This window comes from Zeus faber, assembly GCF_960531495.2.
Source record: "Zeus faber genome assembly, chromosome: 4".
In the NCBI taxonomy this organism is placed as follows: Eukaryota; Metazoa; Chordata; class Actinopteri; order Zeiformes; family Zeidae; genus Zeus; species Zeus faber.
In genome coordinates this window covers 17563179-17575605 of record NC_137191.1, presented here as the reverse complement: position 1 = coordinate 17575605, position 12427 = coordinate 17563179, and the positions used below count along the sequence as shown (strand labels likewise).

At 45.9% G+C, this 12427-nt stretch overlaps 1 protein-coding gene across 1 annotated transcript in view; it reads right to left on the bottom strand.

The window, feature by feature from the left end:
• The window catches only part of znf827 (zinc finger protein 827), a gene marked incomplete at its 3' end in the record, with an annotated part of 76158 nt that overhangs the window by 26339 nt on the left and 37392 nt on the right, over nt 1-12427 (bottom strand). Inside the window, exon 5 of the mRNA XM_079998959.1 lies at nt 5963-6247. Within this exon, the coding sequence (XP_079855085.1) occupies nt 5963-6247 (285 nt within the window). The remainder of the gene's footprint in view (nt 1-5962; nt 6248-12427) is intronic.

The window sequence follows — 12427 nt, the reverse complement described above, 5'->3', positions numbered from 1 at the left end:
GCTATGACAGCTTGTTTGGCAAGAAATGAATGAATAGAAAAATCCCACAATAAAATAACTTATTGTTATAGCTGTCACAATAATTACATAAACGCCTCACAATTATTGTGGCTGATCTGAACCATTTTATAAAACCATTAGAATATATGTTTCTATCCAGGTTTAAGGGGTTAATTGACTTTCTACACAAATATATTTATGTTCTGATTTTCATGGTCAATAGATAGCTCTTCTGCAATAGAGGAACACATATATTGTAATACTATTATAAGATTCTACTATGATAGTGGTCAACTCAACTCATCAAAAGAGACAACTAAACTAATTGTCTCTTTTGTATTTATATTAATTTGTATATTAATCGTAGACTAAAATTTTACAACTGTGAAAGCCCCGCTTAACACAACACTGATAAATGTTAGGGATGGCAACCATATTGTAAAAATATACTGTATATGATACATACATTAATCTATCTGTCACTGGGTTTTGAGAAAGAGTGAAAGCGACTGGGGTTTGCGGGCTGCTCTGTTTTCACTGATCAACTTTGACCTTGGATGTCTGTTTGAATCAGCCTGGACATAACAGGTCTACTGTCCGGCTAAGTGTTAAACAATAGGTAGGCAAGGAGGCTGTCTCCCATAAGAGAAACAAAAACAGCCGCACACCATTACTGATTCAATGCATGCAAAGCCATCTTATCACTAAGCTTTGATGCATCGACAGAGCATTGGAGGAAAAAAAAAAGACACCGAGACCGACGGGGAGCTTGAGAGAGAGGGGGGAGGGAAATAAAGACATCAAAAATGAAGGGGAGAGAGAGGAAAGGAAAAATAAGAGCCAAAAAAGGAATACCCGAGGGTAAGACAGGCAGAGGGAGGAATAAAGAACAGGGGATGAGCGATAGAGAGATAGAGAGAGAGAGAGATACACGAGTGTCAGGGGGAAGGGGGAGATGTTGTAGCCACTGACAACCTCAAGCCAATGACAACCTCGCCACTTGTCCATCTTGCTCCTTCTTCCTCCAGCTCGGCTCTTGCTGCATCTATCTCTTCCTTTCTCCTCCCTGCCCCCCATCCCTCCGTATCGCACTCCCTCCATTCTCGTGCTCTCTCACCGACCTGCTCAGACAGGGGTGAAGAGTTCACGTGCTTCAAAGGCTGCAGTGTGGAGCCTGCATGTCATATGGGAGCCAAAGCAGCCTCGCCTGCAGACTCCACAGACAGCTGCGGCTGCCGCTCCTTGGGTTGATCCTAGACCAGCTATCTTTAAATAGCTCAGCCTCCCGACGGTCGCAAGACAACAGCTTGTCTGACTAGAGACCAGCAGTCCTACAAGTCTACAGGCGGTGTCATGCAGCTCCTCCTAAACCAGACCATACGATACCGGGCCTACACCAAAACGCTGCCACAATACAATGTGCAGGACGGGATTATTACTCAAAATGGGCTGTAAGTACAGTTAAACTCCGTTAATAACTTAGTCTGTAAGTCGCTTTCGGTCGTTATAACACATATTAAAAAGTTAATCGTACACAGGGAAGCAGACCCAAGAAGCAGGAGGTAAAGGTAAAGGAAAGCCTGCATTTCTGTCCATTTTAACCTCCTGGGAATTAATATATACTGTATATTCAGAGAGAGAGAGAAAGGGAGAGATAGTGAGCGAGGGAAGAAAAGAGAGGGAGAGAGATGAAGGCAGGGAGTGCGGGAGAAGGAGAGGTCATTGAGCGGGCACACTGAGGGGGCATGGTGAGGGCACTGGCAGAGCGCTGGAGAGCTTTAGATAAAGCGGTGAGCACGCAATGACAATACTGTAAATTAAACTGGTGAGTTGTTTGCTGGCAGTGGACTCCAGTTTGGTTAAGGGCTGTATTAATGTTTTATATAGAGGTAAAATTCTGGGGGGGTGGGTTGTGTTCACCAATTGCTTTTTATTTTACATTTGCAAGTGTGCTTGTGTGTGTTTACTTTACCCCTGTGTTTCGACAATTATATTTGCGTCTATTCAAATAATTATTAATATTGATCTATAAATGTAGGGCTGGGTATTAGGCAGGATCTCATGATTCAATTTTGAGAAAGGGTCACCATTCAATAGAACACTGACAAGATGGCTCACGATACAATTCATTATCGATATACTGTTTTTTGCAGCATATTCAACATTTTATACATCAACACTACCAAATTTCAGCATACCATCTGACATTCATTACAAACATTCAATTCATATACTGAAATAATATAATTAAATTTTATTGGAGAATACATTTTTTAATCCAGTTCTATATAAAAGTAGATCCTTCGAGTCAAAAGCCGTGTTCTGTAATCCCTGTTGCTCAATCCCCCTTAATATGTGAAATTAAAATTGGCTTGGCACAACGTTTAATTATCAAGGTGATGGCCGCTGTAGAAGGCAGAGGGCTGGTCCAAGAGGGGTGTATTATCTCAGGAATCAGGATTGAGCCTCGCCAGTACAAAGTGAGATTTCACACCTATGGTGCGAGTGGCTGCATGGTGAGTGGGTGGCACGGCTGTTACCCACACTTTGCCAGCCGGCTGGGGCACCACCTAGGGCCTGTACCCCCCCCCCCCCCCACTTCTCTCTCTTCCTGTGACGCCATGTTCCCCGTGCCCTGCAACACCAGTGCCCATCTGCTGGTGCACGTTAGCCACTGGCGCCAGGGACTATTTAGCCCGGTGTAATTAGCCCCCAGACACCGCCAGGCTGGTTTTAAACAGATGTGCGGGAGGAAGCACTAGCAGAGCGGCTCTCCGCCACCAACACGATTTGATAAGAAGGAGAGGATGGGGGGTGGGGGGTGTGGGGGGGGGGTGGCTGGTGGTGTTGAGAGGGTGACCTAGTTAAAGGCATGACGCAACTCATGTTACAGCACAATGGGCACTGATAATAACAACCGTACTTGCCCCAACCAGGGTAAGATGGAGCTGGAGAAATTCAATAATGCTTCGTCAAGTCGCGACGCTGTTCTGTCCGAACAAGGAAATAAACCATTATTTCAGTTCTGACCAAAGACAATGCTTCGCTCATTCTCGCAAATGTGTGATTTTTCGATGTAGCACTGCTGTCTCTGTGTCATGGCACTCACGATGCAATCTTTTTGGCAGGGGTCAGAGGAGGGATACAGGGGGCGTGCCCTTGAACCCTGCGACTGAACTCGTAAACGACTGCAGCAGTGCACTCCTTCCCTCGGCGCGCTCGCCCGTCCTCCTCGCACTCCTCTCTCTTTCTCCTTCCCCTCCCCCAGGGGTCATGTGAGGGTCTAGACTCTTGGCAAGGCTGTCACTCCAGACAACCCTCTTCATCTTACCGCCCCCGCTGTTGCCATGGCGATGGACGGCACTGCACTCCCGAGAAAACGTGTGAGGGGGCAGTGAGAGGACGGACAGACGAGCGGACGGACGCTGCAGCATCCTTCCCTAACCCGGGTCAAGCTCAGAGTACGCTAGTCCAAGCGACGGAGGGGGAGGGAGGGGGCAAACGCTCACTTGTGTAACCAAACACACCTGCAGTATGTTGGCGCAGGAGGTGGCAATGACAGGAAGGAGGGAGAGGGCAAGAGAGAGAGGGAGAAAGCAAGAGAGGGAGGGATGATGAAACAAAGAAAAAAAAAAAGGCAGCGGCAGCATAGAGGAGACATGCAAACACACACAGCACACATGAACAAATAGGTTGGAATTGATATAATCTGGGATATCCGATTAAAATAGATAAATTGTATTGTTTTCAGAACACCCCCCCCCCCCCCCCCCCCCCACACACACACACACACACACACACACATTTGACCTGGGGGGTCGGTGAGCTGTGCAGCACATGTGTCCAAAGCGCAGCGCTCTCAGCCAGCGCGAGTCACTCCGAACACCAGCCGACCCAGGGAGAACAATGGCAGCCAGTGCGTGAAGTGTCTGTCACGCATGTTACACATAGGCGAGAGGGAAGAGGGGCTACGGCTGGAGAGACGACCCACTGGGCTGCCCTCACATCACCATGCGCTCCATCTTTTCTACGTGCTCTGGATGCATATACAGTGCATATGCATGGCTGTGTGCGCCCATTTTCCAAACTTGATTATCCACCTTGTTATTATGATGATGATTATTTTTCTTGGCTGGATAATTACCAAATGCAGACTGCTCAAAATGGCCTCACAGGCACAATATTGCGGTGTATACACGTACACATATACACACACATATAGAGGCACACAGATATACAAAAATATATGTGTACTGAAAATAATAACTGCAATATGATGCCCTGTCTATCCATTTCTAAACATTGTGTAATTCATAAGCTTGCTGTATCTGTACATAATGATGCATACTTGAGCAAATTATGCTTTTGATGGCATAAGAGACACACTCCAGCAGACTGCGGTGGACAAACACCTGACTGTGACACACTTGAACTGGACCTGGCGCTCAATAGTGTTTTTGGATGGAGGCTAAAACAAAACAATCAGAGCCGCTTTAAGCTTTCATTACCAATGAAACAAAATGTGAAATAATTGAAATGAAATAAAAGAGCAATTCATTTATTGCTGCAAAAAAGACAACCACTACTCGACAACTAGGCAGAATAAAACTGGTTATAAGGATTATAATGATAACCATGGCGCCACAGTAAAGGCAAGGGGAAATATGCTAAACATGCTTGATGCAATTAATCATATTCTATATTAAGCAATGCATTTTTAAGTGCAGTCGGTTATGCAGAATTTTACAAACCAGGGATAAGGTAACAAGGTAAACCAAAGTGCACAGTCTTACGAGTATTAGCATTGAAATACTTGTGGCAGAGTATTTCATACCTTGGTTTGAATAGATTTTTTTGTCCACCCCTAGTTTAGACTAATTCACTTTGTCTGGTACCAGGTTAAAAACACTCCTTTATAATACACACGTTTTAGTCAAGGTGATTCTCAAACATTGTTTAAATTTCTTTTCAATACACATCAGGCCACTGAGGCAAGACAAGGTTCAGTCTAAGGTGCAACGTACTATCGAGGTAGACCCAGTGCGATCGATGGGTTTTGCTTTGTCTGGAAAGGGACTTCATAGGAGGAAAAAACAGAGGGGGGAAAAAAAAAACAACACAATTGATGGTACAACACAAAAAAAAGAACTGACCCTGTGCCTATCACCCATCTGTCACCAAAACCTAGAATGGAGTGAACCGTAGATGGACAGGGGGAAGGAGAGAAAATGGAGGGCCGAGACGAGGATGACCTCTATACTGCCACAGGGGGACACACAGGCTTTGCAGCCATAATCTGAAGCAGAGGCCTCAGAAAAACAAAGACTTTCACAACACGAGCTTATTTTCCACCAGTAGCCCTTGCTAACCTATGTGGAGCCCTCAATTTTAGCTTTCTGAAGTAGGCCATCATAGAAGAAAAATAAAAAGAAACAACCAAAGAAACCTTTTATGATGGTCAAAAACACAACCTCCGACATCTAGCGGGCCTTCTGTGTTGCTATTGGTTGACCTGAGCCACTAAGAGACCATCAATGATACAACTAATATCATTGGAGCAGGCCACGGCCAGACCCACAGACACCATCTCCTCACAAGCAGGTTATTGTTTTTTTGATATTGAGAGAAGTTCATATTTTCATATTGAATGGTTGTTTTAACATTTTACACAAATTTCAAAATATAGTTTAGTACTCATTAGTTAATTTTGTTTTCGTTTTCCCTAACCCTAACCCTTGTGAGAAGGTAGAATTTTAAGATAACTACTGTGTTGAGTTATTTGATTATCTTTTTTTGGAACTGATATTTGTCCTCCATAAACAAGAGGCACGCGCAGGCACAGGCACATGCACAGGCACATGAACGGGCAAAAACACACACACACACACACACACACACACACACACACACACACACACACACACACACACACACACACACACACACACACACACACACTCACCTGATAGTTTCATCAGCAGTTCTGAGGCCACTTTAATGTTTATATCCTGGCTCAGGAGGCTATTCTTGGAAATGGGGCTTCCCTCCCTGGGTTTAAGGGGCCCTGGGCGCTCAGTGGCTCCTGCAGCCACCTTTGGACCATCCTGGCAGAGGACAGCAGCGAAGCTTGGCTGACCCTGGCTCTGGGTCTGGGACCGGGAGGCAGGCCTGGGGCTCAAGGCCTCCTCTGCCTGGGGCTCCTCCTTCAGGTGGAATGGGGACTTTAGAGCCTCCCTCTGATTGGCCGCTGGAATATGAAGCCAAAGAAAGAGGTTAAATGACTGGTGAAAACTTAAAAGGAAGAACTTGATTTTACCAGTGTTGGTTAAATTAAAACCCAGAAACAACAGGCTTTTTTGTCAAGAGGGCAGTTGGTGGCTTTGAATCCGACAAAGCCCAGCCTCTACCTTTAAGAACCATTAAAGTGGTAATCCATAGGAGTATTTTGATACTAAATCACATTTTTGACACAGTTTTAGCTGGCACATTATAAGAAACAGCAACTGTCCACTGTTGGTGGCGGGGTCCGCCTTTCCTGGTAAGAATGCAGAGATTATAAAAGTGCAAGAAGTGAAAGGCAGCCGATGTGAATTTGAATTTGATAAAGCAGCGTAGCTAGTTGTGGTCAGTGAATTGTCAAAATATGGATGAACATTCACAAAAAAAGAAAAGCACCCTGAAATTAAGAAATATCCCCAACTCAAGTGACCAAGAAAACAAAAGGATTGTCACTTCAAACAGGTTTTTAAAATATACAAGCACTATTGAGTCAGATCAATCAGAATTTGGCACAAGTATATATGTGACGGGCCAAGACGACATCGCTATTTGTGAGACACTACTCGATCAAACTCCAAAAATAATCACCGACAGCTAAACAATGAATGATATTTAAGGACATCGGAAAGTTAAATCACCTTTAAAAAATGCATGAGCTTAAATTATACATAAGTGAATAATACATACAGTACATACATACATACATACATAATTTATATATAAGTGAGGATATAAATGGATGTGTTGCCATTTATCAAAAAGTCAATACTCATGTGGTGTGCAAAACACGTATGGAGCATTACAGCGAGTCAAAGGTGTACTAGGCTCTCGCTTGTCTTCAGGGCTGAGTGCTCCACCACACATCAAAGCCGGGACACTGTGGGTCTGCACAGATGGTAGGACCTCATGACTGAATCTGTCCTCCTCCAGGTCTGCAGGGCATCCACTACACACACTCTCTCTCTCTCTCTCTCTCTCTCTCTCTCTCTCTCTCTCTCTCTCTCTCTCTCTCTCTCTCTCTCTCTCTCTCTCTCTCTCTCTCTCTCTCTCTCTCTCTCTCTCTCTCTCTCTCTCTCTCTCTCTCTCTCTCTCTCTCTCTCTCTCTCTCATCGCTATGAACTTTGTTCTAAACTCCATCGTGCTTTGTTATTGTCTTTGTTTTCTGTTCTTTACCACTGACTCTTTCTCAATCACCTTTTATGAAACTTAAGACAGCTCTGGCATTCTTTAACTTAAAACTTATTTTGAGATCATTGACAATCCATGTGGGTGATTGGCATCAGAATCTTTTACATTTATCCTGTATTGTGAGAATACTTCAGTCGACTGTCGTGCACCGGGGCAATTGCGACCACATTCTTTAGTGACCGCGATTGCCCTTTAAATAATTTCTGTTCTCGTGCGGAGAGATAGCAATTGGACAAAATCTTATCTCATATATATGGATGTTGTAAAGCCTTGGCTGAGGAGTGAAGAGTCGTGCGGGTGCCTCTGCTCCAAAGTCATCTGCAGGAGAAACTGGGCCACATTTAATCCGCCTTAGATGAATAATTAATAATTAGACATGGAGCAACTTCCGATAGCCGCCAAGAAAAGAACAGCGGGGCCAGTGCCCCTCTTTGTGTCTTTTACCACTTCACATGACACTTAACACATCATGAGAAGGGGGATGGGCACACAATATTTAGATTACGCTTTTTTTGGGAATGGTAACTGCCCAGAAAAAAAGTTCAAATGTAAAAGTGAAGCCAATTTCCTATTAGCATTTGTCTTATATATCCAATTCAAGCCTGAAAACTTAACCTAAACCTGCCCCACCTCATTAAAGGGGACCTATTATGAAAAACTCACTTTTTCAGTGCTTGTGTACATATATTTGGGTCTCTGATGGGCCTACCAAGACACAAACGGTGAAATAAGACAACCCGGTCCGTTTTTTTTCTGAGCTGTCTGTTTCATAAAACATGTGAGTCAACAAGCCGTTCAGATTCCTCTCCCCCTGGGACGTCACACGGGGCCTCAGTACAATTAGAACCATCCCCGCTCAGGAGTAACGCCACCCACGGCTGGAGCATGACTGGACCAGTAATCATCGAAGCTAAGAGCTAGGCATGGGAACTGCTCTTTTCTTGGCTGCACAGACCAGCACAAATCTTTTAAAAGAAAGGGGACTTAATACCATCTGTCCGTGACAAGAAATGTAAATATATTTAAAAAAAAAATTGTGTATTGTCGGTAACGTTGATGGCTGCAGGGATTGCGCACACTTTTAAATTAGGCCTTGTAAATCTAATATGAGTGAAGATTTAGCAACTGTATGTGGGAGGTACATTTGTTTATAAGCCACTTTAGCCAGTAAGAAGCCATATTCCTAAATGCCAAAATACAATTTGAGTGTTTTTATATATTTAGGTGCTGTGGCTGGATGAAGATCTGCAGCTAGAAGGGCGCACGCACGCACGCACGCACGCACGCACGCACGCACGCACGCACGCACGCACGCACGCACGCACGCACGCACGCACGCACGCACGCACGCACGCACGCACGCACGCACGCACGCACGCACGCACGCACACACACACACACACACACACACACACACACACACACACACACACACACACACACACACACACACACACACACACACACAAAAGAGCCATCACTCTTGAGCTGACCACTGTCCGGTCTTCTCTGTCCCCAGCAGAGATCTGCTCCACTCTTCACCCTGCCATCACACCTAACATCTCTAGCCACCGCAGGCCTGCCGGCCCCTGCCCGCATCATCAATTTGTGCCGGCCCCGGCAGCTCTGATTAATGATGATCCACGCTGGAGGCAGAGAGAGGGTTCAGGAACAGAGGATAAGGGGCGGGAAAAGGGGAACAGTTGCTGGTGTCTTGACCACCCATGCGATGCCACACTGCCACAGCGCCACATCATGGCATACTGGGGGGGGGGGGTCAAACGGGGGGAGTTGAGGGCGGGTGTGGGGTGTGTGTGGAGGGGGCGGGGGCGGGGGCAGCGATGGGGCCAGTGACCTTCAAGTTAGGGGGCAGTGGTGTGGGGTCGCACGCGGCACCAGCTGGAAATGTCACACCGTCAGATGTCAGCGGGCAGGCTAAGTATAACCTGGTCAGCACCTGGAAGGACGTCCTCTAATTAGAAGCGTGTTGGGCCATGTCGGATCAGACAGGGACAGCGCACTTGGCCGCTGTGTTACACACACTATCACACACAATTACAATGACACATTTACAGACAAATACAGTCTACAGTCAGCTACGCTTTCCACACATTAAGGTATCATACTGGAGACATGCTGTATTGTAAAAGAAATTGTGAAAGCTGTGATACACATTAGCCGCTAGTGCAAACCCTCAGACTCAGTCACAAATCCTACCTTTCTGTGGCCTCATCAGAACAAAAGCAACGCAGGGAATTGCACTCACTCACAAAGTCACTCTTCTCCGATGACCTTTCCGATTGTCACTATAAATAGCGTGCATTTCTACTCAGAATCCATGTAACAGAGACCACTGAATTATTTAGCAGCCTAATCAAATGGTCAAGTTTGTGTTGTTCCTTCAGGCAAACTGCCCCGAAACAAAATGCTGTGGGATCCAAATTAAGCAATAAAGATCAGCCTCCACTGCGGTGTTCACATTTAAGACTTCAGTCTGATCTCATTTCCTGATTCCAATCCCCTCAGTGTGACGGGGTGTCACAGATCTGAAGAGGGAGCGGTCATCTCTGGATGACTGGAGGTTCGAGCAGCGTGTGAATATGTAGCACGGCTCCCCGTGTAAAGTAGTGTAGGGCTGGTTCTGGCCCAAGGTTGACGATATTATCAGCTTGTCTTCGTGTTATCACACCCGGATGACACCTGCCACCAACGCTCCTACCACCGCCATACCCTCCCCCATCCCATTTCCTTCTTGCCTCCTTTCTCTCTCTCTCACCCCTTCTCCATTTCTCGCTCTCGCTACGCTTCTCCTCTTGCCTCATCTGTCTCACTGCCAGGCGCTTGTCCACTCTGCCTCACCTCTTGCTCCGTGTCCAGGGCTGCCGTCAAATAACTTCATTAGCTTTCCACCTCTGTCACGGGGGCCCGCTCCCCCTCTAACAATCAGTTGTTTTCTCCAGGACAAAAAAAAACAACAAAAAAAAAAAAAAAAAACAAGTACATGGGGCAGGTTGAGAACACAGCAAGAGCAGACACTGGACAGTGATACTGATGGCTGCTGTGGGGATGTATGGACCAGAGGTCACACAATAAAGGGCCATGCTGAGTAGTGTGCTCATGTGAAGTTGGACTGCAAAGAAAATGCCAACACATTATAGACGGCTCAGCTGGAGAAAAGACAAAACTTGACAATTAGTCTAGTCACAATATTTAAACCATCCATCGACTTGCTGATGAACAAATAATGATAAAAACAAAAAAAGTAGGTAGGTTGTGGGAAACAAATGCTCCATCACGGTGCAAATAATTGGCCAAGCAAGACACTTCTGAGTAATTGCAAAGCAATCTCTTTTGAGGGAAAAAACCCTGTGCAACCCTGAGAAGCTGTCTCCCAGGAAAACATAAATAAGACAAGAACAGCAGCACCACGACAGATATGACACCTCCCAAAACCCCCTGCATGCCAATTATTCACACCAGGGCAGGGTTAGGCTCGCTGTCCCCGTGTCAGCGAGGCGAGCATGGGGTGGTGTTTGGAGGCTGTGCAATGCCCACTGTCATTATTAACTCACAGTCCGCTGAGTGCAGGGCTGGGGCCGTGCATTTCAAAGTACCTCGGTTGCTTTCATCTCCGAATCAGAATGTGGATCACACCAGATAGCTGACGGTTGTGTCAGTGTGCAAGGATAAAAATCAAAGGAGATCGGTCTAACACCCAGTGGAAAGCAGGGCAACCCAAAAATGATATGCTGATTATGTCAGAGGTCAGGAAGAGTTCACTTTTTTTTTTGTGCCTGGGGAACTCAGAAGCAACACCCTCTTTTGCCTCTTCCCTACATCTTATTCACTGCTGTCACATTGGCTGCATTTTTTTAGCTTTACCCTCAATGACTGTTTATACTCTACTCCCTCTCTTTCCACACACACACACACACACACACACACACACACACACACACACACACACACACACACACACACACACACACACACACACACACACACACACACACACACACACACACACACACACACACACACACACACACACAGGTCTTATGGGATTGAGGCACCAAGACAGCAGTGTAAAAGCAGGAGAGATGAGCTGCTCGTGTACACACTCAATCTGGGTTGGCAGGGAGGTCAAAAGAAATGGAGTCTAGAGGTCCCGGGAGGAACTTCCTCACCTTTTTCTCTGTGTGTGCTCTGTGGCACGACTAAGTCTCCCAAAGATCTGAGCCCAGCTTTTCTTACGTCTGTATGACCCTCATTCTAAAAGTGGCTTCAAACAAGGGATGAACAGAACAATCAAAAAAAAAAAAAAAAAAAAAAAAAAAATCCATTCATTAAAAACCGTCGCCACCCATTTGGGTTCACCGTCCTCTCGTCTTGTCTTTCAAAATACTCGCCCATTCTCTTTGAGTGACGGCCTGACTAAGATGTCCGCCGCTTGACACTGGACTGACATTGTGAGCAGCCATCTTGGCTCCTCTGGGAGTCACTTGGGCTTGATTGTGCAGTCAGTGGGTGAAGCGCGACTGGCACCCGTGGGGGCATCGGCGGGGGAGCCGGAGCGCGTAAGATCGAGGGGATTTAACTAAGCGGTCCCAGTTCCTGCGCATCCTAGCCGGGTCATGGGATGGCACTGAGGGCGCTAATCATTTCAAATTATGAATTCCTTTTTAATTATGAATTATGCATAAATTTTTAATTAATCTAATGTTCCCAGGGTTTTTTCATTCCCTCCTCGCTCGAGATCTCAATCTAATTACGCGGCATTAAGTGGAAGAGTGGCAGCCATCGCCCCGACCCCGGCGCTGAACCCTGGTCAACCTTTTCCCATCAATCTTGCCATCGTCTCAAAAAAGGCCCTCCTTTGATATTTTGCAACATGGTGGAGTGCATCTAAACACTGGGAGGACCAGATATTCATTAGCACAGCATATTTGTAAAGTTTGTT